Source organism: Macaca fascicularis, chromosome 9 (genome assembly GCF_037993035.2).
Source record: "Macaca fascicularis isolate 582-1 chromosome 9, T2T-MFA8v1.1".
NCBI classification, from domain to species: domain Eukaryota; kingdom Metazoa; phylum Chordata; class Mammalia; order Primates; family Cercopithecidae; genus Macaca; species Macaca fascicularis.
The window spans coordinates 92,784,983-92,807,212 of record NC_088383.1 but is presented as its reverse complement, the minus strand read 5'-3'; the positions used below and the strand labels follow the sequence as shown (position 1 = coordinate 92,807,212).

Here is a 22,230-nt window from a genome sequence, read left to right as displayed (position 1 = left end):
GAGGGGAAAAAAGAATATAGCGTTTTCAAAGCTGAATGTTACTAATAATGAAAATGTTCTACTTGTTATTTATTAAGCAGTTAATCTAAAGTGTTAAACTGATGCTGTCAACCATGATAGGTAGAATTAATCAGTGTAATGAAGAATTATTACAAAGAGGCACATGCATAACTTGCTAAAATCCAACAAAACGATCTCTGTAGAATTTTTTTTTTTAATTTTGAGGCCTTCACAAAGTAATTCTACTGATCAGAAAGCATCTTATATGGTTAATGCATTGTATATTGAAACTGTTTGTAAAAAAGTAAACACAATGCTTACTAAAGCTTCTCAATTTATTCTTTAAAATGGTTCTGCAGTGAACTTTGTAGAGTGCTTACATGGTTCTGCCAATATTTATAACACTGATAATCCTTCCAGCACCTTTAGAATTGTAGACATTTTCAACTTTTACCAAATTTATATTTTTTAGAAATAATTCAGGTAGAGAAAGTTCATATTTAGGTTTTAATAGTGACAATTGAGTCATATACCTTATAAAATATCCAACCAAAGCCAGGCTTTAGTTTTTAGCATATTTCTTCTGACTCCTTTTATTAGTAATGTTTTCCATCAATGTGGAAAATAAAATATCAATAGATAAACTATAACTAAATGTTAATGTTTCCATTAACATTTTTGTTGCCTTTTATTTGGTTATTTGTATTGCTTGTCTTGGCTCAAAGGCAGAAAGTTACTTGAAAGAGGTACATAACAGAACCACTACTTACTTTATCTGTGTGCTTTCAAAACATGGCTATTGATACTTACAAAGCCAGTTTATATAATATTGATGCATCTTTTCATGCAATTCATAATCAATTGTATTATTTATTTTATATCATTTATATGTATAAAATGTTTAATTTTAACAATAAGGAAAAATGTATGGTCATCTTTCTGAAGTCTTTATTTAAAAGGTATCTAATAATTTCTTATGCATTACTAAGGTCATAATAAATATTAAGAAAAAAAAGTGTTATTTTTCTACTGTCTGGCTCTCAGGTTGTAAGCAGTTAGCATTTGAGAGGAGGAAGAATATTTATGCTTGTGCAGTCAAATAATACTAAAATGTCTCATATAGAAGATATTTTAACTGACCTTTATAATGTTTCATAATGACATTAGTACTCTCCAAATACAATGTGTCAGAAAAAGATTAGATTAAGTATAAAACATGGGTATCTATGTTTCAATTAAAAAGTATAGAGTAATAATAAAACTTTTAGATTATGCAAATAGTAAAATGTTATAGTAAAAGGCAATGTAACAATTTAATAAGGCTGTAAGTATCTACACAAAAATGTTTGGATTTCTTATACTTATTTTGTTACTATTTATAGATTTATCAAGAAACTATAAATTTTACATTTGCAAAAAGCTGGTAGATATTAGCTTAGAAAAGACACACTCACATTAAAGGCTTAACAATTGTGAATAATACCTTGTCAGAGTCCGCCAAATAGCACAAGTTCTCATGCATATGACCAGCTGCCAACAAAAACTCCAACTGAAGTTTTTCAGTGAAAGAAAGAAAAAAATCATGTTCAAGAACCCCAAGAAAGTAATTACTCTTGATTTGGATGAAAAAAATCTGAAGCAGATGGGCTATAAAAATAATTAGATTTACAGATTGTTTTCTGTCTGATCTTGTTAATTAGGAATGCCAGGTCAAATTATTGAAGAAATATGGGGGATGAAGAAAACCTCTGAAATATTGCATAGCAGGGTTCTCAACCTATATTCATATACTTCCAATAGTAATTATTAGGTATGAGTTTTGCCTGTATCTCAGAATTGTACCCTTCTCTGAGCAAGCTTACATCTTCTAAAATCTTAAAACTCCAGAGTAAAACAAATACTTATACGTGCATTCAAAATGTGAACTTCCAGTAAATAAAAGGTATTCCATGTGTTTCATGGGAAAAACAAAGTAATTACTTGTTGGTCACATATTATACATTATATACTAATATTGAAAGTATAAGTTTACTTAGGAAGGAAGAGAGAGAGTACCCAGCTTAAGTGATGCTGTTCAAATTTAACAGTTGGAGCTCTGAGAACTATTACTACAACTACAGAAATCTCTTCCCAAAGTATAAAGTTTTACCTTCTTTGTTTAAAACAAAGAGCAGAAACCTATGTAAAAAAAGTGATAGTTCATCAAATATCATTTCTCTTGATTTTTCTATTTAAGCTTTTTATATTTCATTTAGTAAACTGAAGATCGTACTTTCTTTAAAAAGAAATCTTATGAAAAAATTTAAATTAAGGAGATGATTAATAATGTGAACAAGCAAAATTAAATAGCACTTTAAACATCTGTTGGAACAATGAAATGCCTTACAAAAGTCAACAACTCAAGATTTATTTTCATTATAAAGAAGGGAAGGGAAAGCACAATGAGAAATAAAGAGAATAAGACAGCAATTGAAAAAGTATAAGATTTATCAAATCCATAAGCATACTACTAAGATAAAAGCAAGTCAGAGTAAAAGATGTTCTCATCAGAAAACAGATGACTACATGTTATAGCACCTGAGATTTATTTTGAAATACCTTGTATCTGTCATCTCCTACAATCTAGGTACATTGTATTTTACTTTGGTAGTATTTCTTCTTACCAAATACATAGGCTTCAAGAAAAAACAGAACCTATGATATCGCTTTTAACTTATTTGTAACAGTCTGCTTTTTTCTTGGAACATTCAGATAAAACTACGTTCAAACACTAAATGTAAATGTTACTGCATCCACATGATAGACATGCCTTTGGTTTAAGTTGGGTATCTAACTTTCATGCCCACATATTCCCACTAAGAAAGAGATTAAAATTACTTACTTTTCAAATAAATGTAGAACAAATTATGCTACTTTGTAGTTTAAAAATTAAGGTAAATCTATTATATGAGTTAGTAGTGATGATGTTAATATCTTTTTAAATTAAAAATGAGAAAAAACTGCATTTCATTGAATTTGGGGTAAAATAATAGAATCTTCTTTGAAGTTCAAATTTGATGTTCAACTTGAAGACTGTGATCAACAAAGGGTTTGCCCAACTAAAATAAGAAAAGTAACATTACAGTGAAGTAGATTGACTGTGAGATTGCTTTTCAGTTTCCTCGACAATATTGTTCAAATTCTCCTTGTTTGGTTCAGATGTGATTTCCATATTTGTTACTTCTGAAGGGCACATAGTTTGAAGTTCTGAAACATTTGTGCGTAGATAGTTTTTCTCTATTTGACTGTACATGTTAGCTACTGATTTTTCAAGTTCTGCTAAGTTTTTAACATGTTTGAGGATGCCTTTTGGTTCTCTCCGAGGGTCTGTTTTACACACTGTTGTTGCTGATAGCTGTGTTATAGAGGACTTAATTTCCTCGGCAGGCATCATATTGGTCGTGCATTTAACACCTGTTATACAGACACACTCTGTGGACAGAAATGAAGCTGAAGGAGGTGGGGGGCAAGGAATAGAAGGAGGTGGTGGAGGAAGAGTTGGAAATGGAGGTAGAAGTGGTGGAGTTGGGGGACCAGAAGTTGAAATGGAAAGTGGAAAAAATGTAGAAGGAGGAAGAGGAAGAGGGATAGAAGGAGGAGAGGGAGGAGGACAAAAAAGAGAAAAAGGAGAAATGTCAGGAGGAGGAGCAAGAGGAGCAGGAGCAGGAGGAGGAGAAGGAGGAGAAATAGGAGGAGTAGGAGGGGGACAGGCAGAAGGAGAGATGTTTGGTGGATGGGCAAAATTTTCAAAAATATTTCTTTCAGTTTCAACAGTTAACATACAAATAGGTGTCTCTCTCCTAGAGAGTGAAGAATTTAAAACACAAGGCCTTGAAGGAGAAAGTTCCAAGGAACACTCAGCAGGAGAAGTGATGACATTAGGTTCTGATTTGAGTTCCACAGTTCTTGAAACAGTTGGCAAAGTGGAGAATGAGAAGTGAGGCCTGGGAAAGCAAAATGAAGAGTCTGAAGAGAGAGATTTCAACTGTTCTGTTCCTTTTATAATCAGTGTTTCACCTTGCCTTATTTCCTCTTTCTCTGTCAAATTTGCCTCTTCAGTTGTAAGCAATGGATTGCTGCTACCTCTTTTGTTTGTACAGATTCCAGTGTTTTCATTTTCAGCTTTCTGCCTGGTGCCTTGCCACTGCTGCAGATCTATGATCTCTGGTCTATTTGGAACTTTCCTCATCAGCCTCCTGGGTAAGCTGACTGACTGACTCCACAGCCTCTGTATCTTTTCTCTTGGGCCCCTCAGAGACTTACTCTTGGCTTGTATTTTGGGTAAAAATGGGTCTACAAAATCTGTTCTCAGGGAAATGTCTGAATTTGTTGATACTTGACTTATGTTTTCCCGATAAAGGGGATTATGGGCACTTAAGGCATCCTCATCAGATAGAAATGTGAATGTTCTTGCAGACTTCGGTTTGTTGCTCTTAAGTGATCCGTCTACATGAGCTGCCTTGTGAGCCTCAATAGTATTGGAAGAAAAGGGCATCACAACTTGTTGATGTTTGCTGTCTTCTGAGACTGAGTGATTTCCCCTGCTTTGTTGAAAATGGTAGAGAAGGAAAAGACTTGAAAGAAAAGAAGATAATGAAATGTGAGGAAACAAGTTGTGACACAGCTTTCATGAGAAAGATGTTTTTATGGCTCTCATTACTATTAAATACTTAGAAACATCAAAGGCCAAACAACACTAACCTAAGCAAGACATTATTTTAAGTCCCTGGTCTCAGAAAGGCAGGGAAGAAAAATCTTAGAGTTGTGAGTAGAATGAGAAATGTAAATGAAAAAAACAAGTACTCATCTCTAGATTATTTTGGAAGAGTATTTTTTGTTTTTGTTTTTCTCAGTTAGTGTGATACAGCAAAGCATCCATGTCCACACATAACAGTCCCCTTATGCACAAATCACACTTCTTCCCATTGCAGAATACCATCAAAGCTACCAACTTCGTATCTTTACCTTGCCTGAGGATGCTCAGGGCTGCCTGTTATGCATAGAAGATCCTTAGCTGTATCTGATTCAGTACCTGTCCCTTATCTCTCATGTCAGTACTTCTGTCCTAGAGCCAAAAGTAATGTCCTCTCTGAGCCAACATGTGGAATATCCTGTTCTTCAAATTAAGAGAATGGAAATCACCAAGGACAGATGGGAGTTTGTCTCACAGAGTTCAAAAATCACAGTTGAGAAACTGAATGTGCACTAGAAATGTGGCACAGTTTTTCTTCTGTTTAAATTTTTTGCTTAATTAGTTTTAAAACCTTATACATAATACCAAACAGAAAAATTTGTTTTAAAACATGAATAGTACTAATCAGAAAAGGTGTTGTCAGTAATTTCTTAGACTGATCTGGATCAAATTTTAATTAAAGCTCACCTTAACAAAAAGATTGATGCTAAAAAAAAAAAATCACTTTGATATCACTGAAAGGCTTACTTATGCATGGAAACTGAATCATAGGTAGCTGTGAGTCATAAATAAATTTATATACATCAAAGATCACAAATTAAATGGCTCTAAGGAAAGCATCTGGACCCTTCTCCCAGGAATGTTGGCTGATAGGTGGTTCTGAATAGTCTCTCATTAGGTTTTACTCTCCAAGCCAAAACAGAATAACATTTATTTTAGTTACTGTTTAATATTTACCCACTCAGCAGGAATGAAATAAAAAAGATATATTCTGAATAGAAATTAAATAGCCATATTGAAAAATTAGGGTGATAGGAAACAAAATAATAAAGCCACAGTTGTTAATGTGTCTTTTGGCAAAGCTACGAACTGTAAGAAACAATTCACACAGGTAGACCTGGAGCATCAAGCCTACTTGAACAACAAAGAAAATGCAGACAATTTGGACTAAATGAGAGCAAACACTTTTACTCTTCGAATCTTGAAAAGTATTTTTCAAATATGGCACGAACAACTGGGCTTGATATTATATACTAGTTGTTTTTATATGCATTTGTTCTTGGTTTCATTTCTCTTGGAAAAACACCCGAAGGATATAACAATATCACATCACTTTGACTAAAAGAAATATATAAATAGATTTCTATTTATAGATTTGTAAATTTTAGGTTCTTAAAATTTAAGAATTTTTAAAAACTAATTTTAAAAACTTTAAAAAAAGGAGAATTTTGAAACTCCTTTCAGTGGGCACAGGTACTATCACAGGGAACACAGTTTTAAGCTCATGCCATCAAAAGGAAATTGGGTGTGGAAGACAAAGCTTTTCTTTTAAAAGTAAGCGAGTCTGTGGCAAAAGGTGAAGATCATTGTATTTACAGTACAACAGCATTTTAATCTATTCTATCGTATCTATTTTCTAATGCTCTTCTATTAAAGTGATATTGTTTACTTACTTATGCCTATGTATCCACAGGTGAGAAACAGAAAACATGTGATAGAAAAAAAGAAGTTTTAACTATAGTTAATTTAAAACAATTCTGAAAATACGAGCAGGAACTTGCTTTAAATAATTAGTATGTATATCAAAAAAATAAAAGGCATGTTTTTATACTTTGTTATTATTCATAAGAATGACATTTAATAATATATTAGATGAAATCAAATGACATTATTTGAATTTCTTTTCACAGAAAATTATATCTAATAAAATCTGTTTACTACATATAGGTAAAATTCACTTCTATTAAACCCGGATGATGCCAATCCAAAAATAAAAATTTTAAATGAGAGTTTAAAAATTGCTTCTATGTCCTAACTCTGTAAAACTGGTTAATGCACACTGACTTTTAAAGTAGATAAATTTTGTTTTGAAGAAAGTAAATATACAACTACTATAAAGACAATTACAAAGTAATTATAGAATTCATATGAAGTTATTACTTTGTGAAGTATTTTTTTCCAAAATGATCTTTGATTTTGTTATTTTTAAAATAAATAATTGATAATAATTCATTTGAAGTGAATTCATTTTCTAGTAACTTATGCTTAGAATTCCTGTAAAAAGTTCTTGGATAGGTTAAACATTTCCTAAAGATACGATAATTACATATGTAGAACTTAAGCTATTTCAATGAATACATATATTACAATTGCAAAATCTAGTGAGCCTACTACAATTGTTCAAGTAAAAATAATCTTAGGTGTTGCTATTTGAAAATTACTACCATCAAATTATACTGATTCCAGATGATGTTATAGTATACCTGTTCTTATTAATTTAAAATGAATATATAATTCATTAATGTCACATATAAACACACTTAACTTTATACATAGTACTTTTTTAGCTTCTAAAGATCTTTGCTTGAGAGAGGTCATTAACATAATCAAATAGAATCAAATCATATTGGCTCAATTCCTACATTCACCAATAATTACAAAAGAAACAATCAGTTTTCAACTTACGAAAAAAGTGAAAGTATATATCTAAAGCATGAACCCTGTATTATGTTGTTATCTTGGAAACAGAATCATGCTTTAACCTATTATAAATTTAGATTATGTGATAAAATAATAGCATTAAGATCAATTTTAACATTCATGACTATCCTAAACAAAACCTTGTATAACATTATTGATATGGTAAGTAACCTCAATACATTTGTTTAAAACCAGTTTTTCCATTACCAGGTCAATTTCATGATTTTTGAGACTTGTTTTATTCCTACTAGTAACTGCTACGAATGTCACATGTAAGAACATGTTATAGTCCTTCTACTCCACCAAATACCAGTTAATAAAAGGTTTTCTGGATTTAATTGTCATATTCAAAATTGTACAATATTCTTGGTTGTTTTACATATCATGTCCAAAAGTAGTTATTCTTGAATTTTTAAAATACTGACAAACTGAACATCACCATAAGGAATCCAATTATGAGGGTAGCATCATTATACAAGCAGCTGTAAGGTCTTTTAACAGTTACCAATGTCTTTCAAAAATGTATGATTTTTAAATTGACTACAAATTTCAAATCGTGCAGGAGAAATGTTCAGTAATCACAGCAGTCTGACAGTAATATAGTGAAAAAAGTATTTTCTAAGTAGTTCGGAATTTAATACAGAAATTCTTTATTTTCATGAGATTTTAATTTCTAAATTAGTTTCTTGTAACGTCCTAAAAGTAGTTTCTTAGAAAATACTATGATTTTAAACCATAGAATTTGGTTTTGATTACCAAATAGGGATCGGTTTGGATACCTAATTGGGATTACTATTTTATGATTGTGCTTTATTTCTCTCATCTCCCACGCAAAAATATATTTTCAGAATCTATTTATATATTTATACATATATATACATACGTACTATAGATATGTAAAAATGCATGACCCTGAGGATTGAGATATTAAATATTATACTCAAGCTATAAATCTGCAATTGTCTCCTGAAGTTGAATTCTACTTTTCTCTTAGCTTTCTTTAATTTCTTGTTTGGTTTTGGCTATTATTTTTCAACCTAACTTTTCTTAGATTCTCGTCTTAACAAATTTTCTCTTTAAAATACCAGAATAAAATAGTCCATGTAGGCATTTCCACATCAGATTGAAATTAAATACTCACCACACAACATTCAGTAAAACCCAACTACTTCTCAGAGTTCCTGAACGGTCTACTTACATTGAGCTGTCTCCAAGTTCTTCATAGAGATGCGCACCTGGTGGAGGCGGCGGCGGCGGCGGGGGCGCTGCCACTGGTGCAGGGGCCGGCGCTGCTGGTTTAGCCGCGGGTAACGCGGCCTGAATTCGTGCAGTCTTTGTGCACTCAGCTTGACGTCTTGGATAAAGTAAGGATGGCTTGTAAAACTCAGTTTAGAAATCATAATGCTTATCAATAAGCTACCTTTTAATAATGGGGTCCAGTTATCAGAGGAACCCACTAAAATTCTTTTACACAAACAATTCCATTTATACACCGATATAATTACATCCCCACAGGGTATCATTTGCATATAATCCCTGCTTTGTTCTTGAAAATAGTTATCTCTTGAATAAGGGGTAGAATTCAGCAGACATATTTACAAATTAAATTAAATGATAATATTAAAAAGAGAAAGCAAAATGTTTATTAAAATGGGATGGATAATTGGTAGTTGTTTAATGAATCTGTTTCATAAGATGAGGCATATTAAAGATAGATAATTTTTATTTATTATTTGTCTAAGTTATTTTATTTGAAATGATTTGAAACATTTTTGACGTTATTTCACAGAGGCGGTACACACATGTACAAGGGAAATTTGGTTAGCTTGTATATCCTTTAAGATTCCTAGTAGTGCCCAGGCCGTGCACCGTGGCTCATGCCTGTAATCCCAGCACTTTGGGAGGCCGAGGCGGATGGATCACTTAAGGTCAGGAGTTTGAGACCAGCCTGACCAACATGGAGAAATCCCATCTCTACTAAAAATACAAAATTAGCTGGGTGTGGTGGCACGTGCTTGTAATCCCAGCTACTCGGGAGGCTGAGGCAGGAGAATCGCTTCAACCCGGGAGGCCCAGGTTGCAGTCACCCGAGATCGCACCATTGCACTCCAGACTGGGCAACAAGAGCAAAAACACCGTCGACACGATAAGATATAAGATAAGATAAGATAAGATAAGATGTGAGATAAAAAATAAAATAAAATAAAATAAAATAAATAAAGATTCCTAGGAATGCCTGTGAGTCTCATGTTACAGCTACACTGCTGTTTTTGGATTTCCTGGACACCGATTAATTTTTTCCTCAAAACCAAGATGTTACAGGATGGAAGCTATAGGCAAACTACCTTTTTCACATTTACGCAAGTTATGTCCAATTGTCTAAAATCAGCTCTATTCTATATATATATCAAACCAAAAAATAAACTATTATAAATGCAAAACAAAGGAATAATATGTGGTTCTGAGCAGGCTGACTTGATTGATAAAATCTCGGGTTTCTCTTTTCCTATTACATGAAAAGGATGTGTAAAATGTTAATTATACTTACACTTTAAACCTGTTTGGGAAAGCAATGAGTAAGAAAAATAGAAAGCTGCGTTAGAAATATTGCATTAATAACATTTTAACATCTGATTTGTTCTAAATAATGAAAAATTTATAGGTTAAATTCATAATGACAGAGTTAATGACAGACTAAGAAAACTAAGCATATCAATTCGAAAGGTGAAAATAGTATTATTATCATTAGAGTTATTAAAGCCATTAAAATATCCATTACAGAAAAATAAAGAAATGAACTACATGGAATAAGAAAACTGGATTGAAATGTAAATATGAGAATTTCAACTCTAGTAGAAAGATGGAATATTAAAGATGACCTGATTTTTATAATTGGCTTCTTGGTCTACCCTGCTTGAAGAATACTACAGGAATGGAGTCAGGTAGCAAGCCCCGGTTATACTCTTGGCTTCACTTTGAAGCTGAAGCTAGAATTGGAAGGTCCTACTCTTGGGTAATAAATTTATGACAGTTTTTACATATTTGCTTTTTAGTTTCCATTCATAGAAAAGTTCAAAGGCATATCATTATATAAAATAATAGCTGTTCATTCTTACCTTATTTGCAAGCAAATATCAAGGGACAATTGTTAGGCTTTAAATATTAGAATTTTACTTTGCTATGTAAGCAGAGAAAAACTCATTTTGTTTAATTATGTTAATCTATAAAAAGCAGTAACATAAATAAATTCATATGGTATTGAGCTGATTATCAAACTAAAGGATAATTAAATAATGCATCTATAAATTATTTAAATATTAAACATCTTAAGTTTTTGTTACATTTCAGATGACCGTGTATACCATCCAGAGTGCTTCAGTTTTGATCATTGCATAGTGTGCCAAATATAAGAATTTTTCTCACTGATTTTATTGCTAGCAGGATATAATAAAGCTCCTTTGGAAAACAGTTAAGTGTAAAAGGATAACTGGTAAGACGGAATGGATTTAACATGATAATTAATAATGGGCTGATGGCTTAAAATTTTAAAATAATTTGTTCAGTATTAATTTTGTTCATCAGCTTTAGATTTAGCATATCAATTGATTGGTTAAGGATACATTAAGCTCCAATATATCAACCCTAATTCTATATTTGCAACTTCACATTGCTTTTGTGGTAAGAAATATTTCTGTAGTTTCAGGTTGGAATTACTTGAAAAGTCATGACCTGCCTGCAAAATATTAAAGGGATGGAGTCATGTGGCAAGCCCTAGTTATACTCTTGGCCTCACTAAGAAACCGAAGCTAGAATTGGAAGGTCCCACTTCTGGGTAATAAATTCATGATACTTGTTTTCATATTTGCTTTTTAGTTTCCATTCATAGCAAAGTTCATGCAGAGCATACTTTTGAATTTCAGATTGGAATTACTTTACCTTACTGAATTCACAAGAAAATTTTAAGTATTTGAGAACAAAGACGACAGTTTAAGAATACATAAGGACTATTGGCTGGGCGCGGTGGCTCACACCTGTAATCCCAGCACTTTGGGAGGCCAAGGTGGGCGGATCACAAGGTTAGGAGTTGGAGACCAGCCTGACCAACATGGTGAAACCCCATCTCTACTAAAAATACAAAAAGTAGCCGGGTATGGTGGCGCATGCCTGTAATCCCAGCTACTTGGAAGGCTGACACAGGAGAATTGCTTGAACCTGGGAGGCGGAGGTTGCAGTGAGCTGAGATCACACCACTGCACTCCAGCTAGGCAACAGAGCCAGACTAGGAAAAAAAAAAAAAAAGTAAAGAATACATAAAGACTATTTTAGTATTTCCTCTGTAGGTAGTTTAAATGATGAATAGCAGTTCTACCATTATTTCTTATTGTTTATTACATAAAGTAATTTACATAATTTATTATTCCTGTCTGCTAATTTTTTTTTGTGGTACACTCAGGGCTACGTCTCTTCTTAATCAGCTCCCCAATTTTTTCAAGTCATTGTCAATAGAAATATACTTAAAATGTGTGGCTCTCTATCACAAAGCTTCCCCAGACCTAGTGTCAGACAAAGAATATATTACTAACCTACTTCAAATATGGATGTTTAACTTAGTGATAATTACTTGACTACTGTAGATAAGTTAAATACAATTTTAAAATATGGATATTGTCAATGGATTCACTTGACTGCAGGAACCAGAAAAATTAAGAGCCTGCACAGCCAGAACATGATGTCAAATATTACACTAAAAACTCTGGCAAAGCACCCAGGAAGGAAGAGACCACATCGAAAATTACATCTTATATGCTATGATTTTATAATGCTTTTGCTAACACTGTGATCATTTGCACAAAGGCACATTTAACAGTTTGGATAAAAAGCTATCATGACAATGTCACGAGGTTATTGACCTTCCCTTGGAGCTGGGCAGAGTGGGTATCTGCATGTGACATTCCATTGCTTTTATCCCAGGATACCTGTTACCTTCTCTCCCGAGTTGGCTCTTAAACAAAAGAAGAGCATAAACAAAGTCACAGGAACTAAGGTGATATTTCTATTGAAAGAGACCATATCAGACTCACAGGAATACTGGGCCATCAGTGAAAAATGTACTGGGAGTTTGGACTGTTTTCCTTTTGAAGAAAATCATTTGGTACGAGACAGATAAAGCAATCTCAGAGTAGTTGCAGCATCAGTATTTTACAACGCAAAGCCATGTTACCAGACATGGTTTTCCGCAATGACTTCTTAGGAACTATCCATGTTTACCATCCTTGAATACTTACTGTCTGTAGCTGACCAAAACCACCAAGATGGCAGGAATGCAGCAGAGGATGATGATGAAGGCCAGAGCCAACAAGGCCCCTTCTGTGTATCCTAGACTCTCTCCTCTCTTTTTAATGCTGGTCACTGCCTCTGGAGTCCGGATCTCCAGAATGCGTCCTCCTTCTCCATAATATGGCTGAAAGTCTTTATTGATATCAAGCAGTTTGCCATCCAAAAATCTTTATTGTTAAATAAATAGTAAAATTAATGATGCTAGCAGAGAAAGAACATTTTAAAAATAAAATCTCTTTTGGTGAGATCTTTTAAAATTTTCTGTAATTGAAACACAAGCTGAGTCGGAAGTCTCATGAATAATAAGAAAAGCATATATAAAAAGCATGAGCAATAAAGAAGAGTAATTACACATTTGTATATAAATATCAAAAATACTTAAAAACACAGCTCTTACTTGCTATGCTTATAGACTTAAAAAATCTAATTATCAGTATCATTAAGCTTAATATTACTGTGTCAAAATAATTTAACAAGATTTTAGATGGAATAAAGTATAATATCCTAAATTATATACCATAGTTTAACATTATATTTATGCATTTCATTATTTGGGTCCTTAGAATAAGCCTGTAAAGATCGAACATTACAATACTGATTTATTGCAGGCCAAAAAGCTATACAGTTACAAAAACAAATCTTAGGCACCCAACTAAGTTTTCAGACTCAAATTCTGTATTTGTTTGCCATAACGCCATCTTAAATGTAAACATTCTCAAGTTTCAAACCAAAACAATGTTTTATGGTCAAAGGGTGAAGACATTTAAAAAGCCTTTCTGCCTAGGAAAAAAAGACTAAATAAATGATGCAGGTAGTATATCGGTGTTGTAAGAATGACAGGAAGTGGTAGTCAATGCAGTTCCTTCCTCTAAATAATGCAATTCCAACTACGAATCTTGAATTGTGGAAGAGAATCAAGGAATAATTGTTCCTAATCTGATGAGACTGAAAAATTTTGTTATGTATTTAATGTCATAATTAGCAGGGTTTTTTTTTTTTTAATAATTCCTTGGGAACTTTTGAGCAGTCCCTTATAAGCTCTACATATTGATGCAACAATTGTGTTTTTAATACAATTAAATAGACCATAAAGGTCAAATGTCTTATTATAGAACATTGGCAAACAAAAATAGTTCAAGAAAAATATAATTAATCATAGTCCCATGATCTACAGACAACTATAATCACTGCTAACATCTTGGTATATTTAAGTATAATCTTTTTTTTTTTGGAGGGGTGGTATTAAATATTTTATATACTTGATTATACTGCATATATAAAGTGCTTATGTTGAAAAATACAGAAAACACAAAAAAAGCAAAAGAAAAAATTAAAATGGTCCTAAATTTCACTATCAAAATATAATCAATGCCATGCTTATACACTTTTTCAGTCTATTTTATGCCCTTTTGAAGCTTTTAATTTTAATATTCTCAGTGACCACACTGATTTTAAATCCCGTTAACACACTGTTCATTGCTTAAAAATATAAGTGCCTGGTATTACATATGAATTCCATCACATATAGAACTCATAAACTAATTCATATCACATATGTGGCAATTAGAATGCTTTTTTGCTTTTTTTTTAAATAGATAATGCTTTTATAGATTAAAAACGTACTTTTTATAGCAATTTTCCAAGCTCATTGTTACACGTTAAAAGAAAATAAAAACTTAGCCATTTTTATGATTACTAGAAATAGAATAGTAAAACTTTTTGTTTGAATTGTTAATCAGATAAAGGAAGAGATTCTAAATGAGGCGTAGATCAAGAATTGCTTCACAGGAACTATATTATTAAAACTAGGAAGAATCAGATCCAGAAGAGGATCATTAATTTAAGGGAAGAATATAACCCCTAAAATGTGGAGTTCAGTTGACAGATCAAAATTCTGTTGGATTCCTGGATTTCATATCCAAACTTTCTAAAGTAAGATTTGTTAGTCTTTTACACTACAACAGCCCTATTACTTACTTATTTTCACTTATCAGTGTGATGTCATAAGCAATTTTTTTAGTAGAATAATGGATCACTTTTGAATCCACACCTGATCTAGACTATCTTTCGTCCACTTTGTGTATTTAAAACAACTTCCCTGGGTAAAAATTCTTGAGTCATAACATTATCCCTTACAAAACAGTGAATTTGGTTCCCTTGCCTTTTGTCATTTTATCATGCAAATGACATACGCAGGGCTTACCTAATTTTTGTTCCTTTATGAGTAAGATATTTTTATATCTGTTTCAGTGATTTTTAAACATATTCAGTATTCAGATACTATTCAAAGAAACATGGCTACCTTTTCATTGATTTTTGCCTGTAATATAATAAACTATTTAATTCTTTTTTTTTTTTATTTTTTGCTTCTGTTATACATACTACAATTTTAACCTCAGAAATAACTATTATCAGGTTGTATTTTAATTGTCCTATAAATATATTTTGATCTCTTTGATTACTTATATCTTTTTTCCTTTTTCTTAATATTGCATAAGCTTTCAATGGATACACTTCATGTTGCCAATTTAGTTTTCACATGTCTTCTCATTTCAGGAAAGATTGAATCCAGGTGCTCAGTTGATTTTAGAAGATAAAATTTAATTTATAAATTAGGCACAGTAAGATATTAACAGCAATAACGAATAACAAAGATAGAACAATTATAGAACTATAGTGTAATAAAAGTTATGCAAATGTGGTTTCTGTCTGTCTCTGTCAATATCTTATTGTATTATACCACTGGTAACTGAATCTGAAGAAAGCAAAACCACAGAAGAGGGTTAACTACTATACTCCAGTTGGACTGAGGGGAAGGCACTTGATTAAAGACTGCCACCATGTAGGAAAGAGTCAATTCTCACAAGAGAAGGTGAAGTTCTTTTACCAGAAACAAGAGAAGAATTCAGACTGTGTAAAACACACACACCATTTCACCAATCCATACCACTCTGTTTTCTACTAAAAATGTTAAACTGTTTTCCAATGGTTTCTGTAGGAGAAAACTTCCAGAGTTATATATTCTCCCTCTGGGTCATTAGGTTGTTATTTCCTGATTTTCCATATTTATCTTGTTTGCTGATCCCGTTTATCCACTGCTTACTTATCTTAAAAAATAGATAGATCTATCCAAATCCAGCATCAACACAGAAACGTGGTTTTTTTCTCGTCATTTTTATCTCAGTGTACTCAGTTACTGTATGCAAACCTCTTGTAATTCTAAGGGCAAGGTATACAGGTCCCTTCCCAGGATGTAGCCAACATGAATTGATTACTGTTATGTTATCCTGAGATGAGATAAGTTGCTAAACTAATGTCATGTCTTATTATTTTCTCAAGCACATGCAAACATGTATTTCTTCCTCCATTGGTGGATATGGGGCTAATGTTGTGTTACTCAGCATACAATATATAATCAATAGTCCACCCTGCATGTCACCTTCATGACTGATTACCTTGATGATGCTGATTTTGATACTGCAATGTACATATGAATGTAGAAATAAGTAAAGGAGGAGCAGGAGATTGTACTCCATATAGTAGAGGGACAACTGCCTATTTGCTTTGTAGGTACACAATTTAGGCTTACAGAGTGGGCAATGGTTAACGTATCTACCCACATTCATTGCACTGCGTAAGATTGTTCTGCTTAATCAAGAAAATCGTGGTTAGATCATCAACTATTTTCTTTTCACAGTTCCATAACTGTTTAACTAGATTCTAATAATTAGCATTCCATTGATTTGGATTTTCAGTGTTTTGAATTTTTACGTGTATTTTTTTTTTTACTTAGAACATGGAAAGATGCTTTATCAGAGTTTGGTAATCAGATACTGTTTAAGGTCTAAGTGTGTTTTTAAACATTGTGGTTTTAAAGGCAGTGTATAGAGTCTAGAGTCTTTTTCTGCCTTCTCCATCTTTCTCTTACTATTTGGACATACTATTTTTAAATAGGCTGGATATAAGACAGATACACAAGCTAAAATGTATTTGCTTATTTTTAAATTTTAATTAAACTATATTTTAAAGTAATATGTTCTGTTTTGTGTAGAATGCAGAAAACCACAAGAGAATATGGCTATTAACAGCAACAACAAAATGACAAAAAATGCCAGGTAATACTAAAATCATAAATTTCCTTGAGCTGAATTCAAAATGTGAGCCAAAAAAACCCCCAAATTCTACTGAGTGACAATTAGGATAATTTCAAGGTGAGATGAGACCATATACATTGTTTCACCTTTGGCAGAACAGGTTAAAAGTGGCCGCCCTAGGCTGGGCACAGTGGCTCATGCCTGTAATCTCAACACTTTGGGAGGCTGAGGTGGGAGGATTACTTGAGCTCAGGAGTTTGACACCCGGCTGGGCAATAAAGTGAGACTGTGTCTCTACAAAACAAAACAAAACAGCGAAAATTGTAATAAATAAGGTTAGCATTATAGATACCCACAAACACAAGGGGAGTCTCCACTCATTCAAAAACTTGTTTGCATAGATTTCTTTAAGATAGATTGGGGGACAAGGCAGGACACAGGAGAATATTCCTTCATGGTATAAGAATAAGAAAAAAATCAGCTAAGACTGGTGCACAGGCAGAAACTCTTATGCAATTCCCCAGACCTTTATGTCATATGAAAGAAGGACGGTAAGTATTATAGGGAAGAGGAGTAAGTGTGCCCATTCCTGGTGCTCAGGCAAAGGTCTACTGCTTCTGGAAAAGAGGTATAAGCAAAAATCCCCTACCCCTGGGGGAGGAGCTGGAAGTCCTCTTAGGCCTAAGATCCTGTACCACTACAAAGTAGAGGTCTACTGTGGATTGAGAAGGGGCAGAAAATTCTCTTGCACCCAAGATCCCCATAAATGTGAAGCAGAGGATGGCTGCCATGATGCCATAAGAAAGAGGGGGAAAAAAACTTGAGAAAGCCCACACCAGGGCTTACACATGCAGGCTGTACAAGGAGAACAGAGGAACCCCTATTCCATGCTCTATCTCTTCCTTATAAGAGTGGAACGCAGCAAGAAGGAGGAGCAGTTAACCTTGTGGGACAGATCAGAGTGTGGACAGAACCTCTTCTGTGGCACAAGCATGTAGAGAACACTGAGAACTGAGGACTGAGTAAGAAGACTGAGAAAATCCTACAGCATGCAGTCTCTATTCTAAGAATGAATTGATACCATTCCACCAATAGAAGAATTGGAAGCTTTTGGCACAGTGGAAGTAACAATTGCAACAGCAAAATCCAAATAATTCCTGAATAGCTTTACTCAACAGAGTAAATGCCTGTAATGTCCATTTACAGGCGTAAACTCTATTTACCTCACTTCTTACTGTTCTTCCATACCATGTCTGGCATTCAACCAAGTAGGACACAAAAAGGCTACAAAATATAAAACAACCATTTTCAAGAAATGAAGTAACAGAGCCAGATAGAGATAACCCAGATATTGGAACTATCAGACAGGAACTTTGATTGAAACACATTACAGAATAGCAGAAAGCACAAATATGCCTGACGCGATGGAGAAATTCAGTAGAGTGGTGGAAATAAGAAATAACCTAATAGAAATGCTAGAAATATCTTTCTGAAAAGATAACAAGATGAAGAATTTCTTCAGTGTGCTCATCAATAGGCTAACACAGATGAATCAGTGAATTTAAAAATAGGGCAGTAAATATTATTCACACTAAAATACAAAGAAAAAACTGTGTGTGTATATGTGTGGGGGAGGGGAGCAGAGTCAGAACAGAAAAAAAGTTATGAGAAAAAGCAAATTATAATTGGAATCCCAGAAAAGGAATAAAGGGAAAGTGGGCATAAGAAACATTAGAAAAAATGTCTGAGAATATTCCAGAAATAAAAAAGCAAAAAACTCAAAATAAAACCAACCAAAAATGCAGCTCCAAAGAGTTGAGAACTACAAGGATAAAAAAGCAGGATAAGAGTAATATATAATTATTGCAGAAATCTAAGCAATTCAGGTAACCAAAAATAAAAAAATAAAATACCAATAAGCTTGCCAAACAAGTTATTAACATGTCACTAAAAGTCATTCCAGTCCTCTCTATGCATTTATGAGCTTTGTTATTTTTGATTGTCAAAATCTTTTTTTCAAATCAAAGTAAGTTCCCAGGACAAATTGTTATTATTATGATTTCTAATCCTTTGACCTGAGAACTCCAATATCCTCAGAAGCTTAGATTTTAAGATGAAAGGAAATTGAGAGAATACTTCCATTGACCTGAACAGGCATCTTAAGGTTCTAGTACATTTATTCAGTGTTAAAAACTAAATAATCAATAACTCTCACAACTACAGAATAGATACCAATACTTAGGCATTATCAACCTTGGAACACACACACTATACACACACACACACACGTATATGTATGTGTATACAATTTTATTATAAAATCTTTCAAGAAATAATTCTAGAGTTTCGAATAGACCAGTGACTCTAAGCTTATTGTAATACTTCAAGGTGAAGACTGCTAAGGCAAAATTTTCATATTTCATAGCTATTCTATCTTTTCTTCAATATAAAAATTTATTTTATGATTTATATATATTCTCCGTTTTTTCCTTGCCTGCTGGCTATGATAGTTATTTTATTGAATTTAGATGTTTACTGTCCATAATATAATTTGGGTTTGGGAAAACTTATTTAGAATTAAAGGTGTTGATCTTGTATTTCATGGTGTCAGTTGAAACCCAAGTGGCTTTTTTCCCCCAAATATTTAATCACTAGGAGGTTTGCCAGTTAAATTCGAATTCTAATCACCATTATTTTACTCTTTAAAGTTAGCCCAAATATAATACATATTTTTATATTCAGGTAAAAACACGCTAAACTCAATCAATCATGAAATTTAAAAACAAAACTAATGTATGCAAAAACCAGAGAATGCAGGTAGATTCACATAAAAAAGAAATGTGTTAATTTTCTGACAATTAATGGAAAGAATATATGAATTACTTTGAAAGTTTATCCCTAAATCAACTTTTTAAATTAATAAAACTTACAAAAAATTGGCTTGGTAGATCTAAATGTTGCTTCATTTTGGTGGTGAGTATAAAACCAGAGTGAGAGCTATTACTTCATTCATCTATATTTCCTCCACAATTAGTGTCCTCTTTTGTACATGGCCCAAATATCCATTAAAAATGAATTGATGAGGCCGGGCGCAGTGGCTCACGCCTGTAATCCCAGCACTTTGGGAGGCCGAGGCGGGCGAATCACGAGGTCAGAAGATCGAGACCATCCTGGCTAACATGGTGAAACCCTGTCTCTACTAAAAATACAAAAAAATTAGCTGGGCATGGTGGTGGGGGCCTGTAGTCCCAGCTAGTCGGGAGGCTGAGGCAGGAGAATGGCGTGAACCCGGGAGGCGGAGCTTGCAGTGAGCTGAGATCGTGCCACTGCACTCCAGACTGGGCGACAGAGTGAGACTCTGTCTCAAAAAAAAAAAAAAGAAAAGAAAAAAAAAATGATGAGTAACATATTAAATAACTGTTTTTAAAAAAATTTTGGCTGATATTAAATCGTTATTTTATTATTGCCAAAATAGAAGTGATGAAATTTTGTTGATGAACACATTTAAAATAAAACTAAATTTAGAATGTATTAATTTTAATAAAAATTGAATAAATAGGTATTTACAAAATAAATAAATCTACATACACATAATATAGATATATTTGTAAAGGTGTATATGGATATATTTATATGCTGTTTAAAAAGTATAGACAAATAAAACTAAATTATGATGTTTCACTTATAGAGTTTGGCATGACAGTATATACAGGCACATATAAGCTATTATGATTGTATATCAATATATATTTTTAACTAAAAATGTTTCATTTAGATAGAATTTCATTCCAAGACCCTGTTGGACACTAGGTGTCACTAGAGTAAAGAAAAATCTGTTAACAATTTTTTTTTTTTTTAAGTATTCAAGTGTGCTCGAATAACATCCAAAGAAAGTAAGTAGCAGGATTTTGTTTAAGATTGTGCATTTTATTTATTTTTAGGATTTATAACTCAAATATTTAAGTTCATGCTAGGATAAATTTCACATACAGCATTAACTTAAATGGGAATGATTATCCCACCTGCTCTCCACCTCTAAGTTAAAGAAAAAAACAGATACTGGCTTTTGCTGATTTAGTAGACCTGTAAGAAAGCTGGATTTCTTCTTAAAATGCAAGCAGATGAAAATCATTGCAGAAAAACTGCCACTTTAAGAATCTGTGCTTTCCTCACAAATAGCCAGGGCCCTTGAGCAAGAGTGCAGAGCTGGCAGCAGGTGACTTCAAGGAACTGTTCCTTGTTCATAAGTACAACAGGTCATTTGATGCCTATAAAGAAAATGGGCCCTCTGAAGTCACTGTAGCCCACACGTAGACCTGAAAACTTTTAGGCATGAGAACCCTAGGTATTGTTTCAGTTTCTTCGCTTACACTTCACTTTCAACAACTATTTGGTGGGTTTTAAACGTTAAGTATTTATAACCTCAAATCAGAAGCATCTATGGTTGCTATTGTAACCAAAGAGCTGTTACAGATAACACAAAACACTTACTTAAAAAGCTCATTTCTATCGATGGCTCTGTTGGTTTGGGGGTCGATTGCATAGACAGTCAAGTCACATTTGGTGTAATCTTCTAGGGAAAAGGCATCTCCATGTCGGCGAGCACCAATGGACTCCACTACAACCTTGGCACCAGGAATTTGATCCTGAACATAGCGATCCAAGATCCTATAAATCAAGCGAAGTACAAACATGACAGTCCAATGGGCTTTCTGGGGAAAAAAAAATTACTCTCAATTTGAAAAGACATTTAGTAATTGAAAAATGATGACAGCCTGGTTTTTGTTAATGTTTACTGAACATAAACCCTTGAAAAACATTCTCTATATTTTTTCAGCATTTAGCTCCCAATGATGCTAGAAGCTGAATAAGGTAGAAAAGGTCACCAACCATGTCCTATTTAACTTTAAGCTTTTTGAATTTATGATACCATTTGAGCTTTTACATGGCTCATGGGAAATGCCAAATATGCTGTACAAATAAAGCTGTCTATACTTTATAGGAGACATGGGGTCTTAGAACCCTTGACTTCACATGGTTGGTGTCATAAATTACATCTCCCACTAGAGTCTGTGACACATGACACGAAGCTATATGCTAAGTCGCAGGACTAGGATGCCTGTTTTCCCAAAGGTATAAAAATCCTTGCAGAATCACAGCAATGGGAGAATGTGGAGATATTTTGCAATGGAAGGATAACCACGTTAAGATAAAAATATGGCATGCAAATCTCAGACACTATTTAGGTGAATAAAAACAACATATACTATCTAGTATAAATTACTGATATTCAATTTAAAAAGCAGAGACAATGTTAATCAATAAATAATTTTCCCATCGCATTACTGGATTTTAATTGAAAGTATG

The 22,230-nt window shown here is 33.2% G+C and overlaps 1 protein-coding gene across 7 annotated transcripts in view; it reads right to left on the bottom strand.

The window, feature by feature from the left end:
* PCDH15 (protocadherin related 15) overlaps positions 1-22,230 on the bottom strand; it is a 1,788,406-nt gene that overhangs the window by 15,781 nt on the left and 1,750,395 nt on the right. For 6 of the 7 annotated variants that reach the window (XM_065521086.2, XM_065521087.1, XM_065521089.2 and 3 more), the window contains 3 exons: positions 21,355-21,531; positions 12,718-12,936; positions 8,631-8,786 (listed from right to left, as the gene is read on the bottom strand). In XM_065521086.2, coding sequence (XP_065377158.1) covers positions 8,631-8,786; positions 12,718-12,936; positions 21,355-21,531 — 552 coding nt within the window. Of the gene's footprint in view, positions 1-8,630; positions 8,787-12,717; positions 12,937-15,107; positions 21,132-21,354; positions 21,532-22,230 lie in introns of those variants that run through there. The other variant, XM_074000793.1, reaches the window with a different exon arrangement.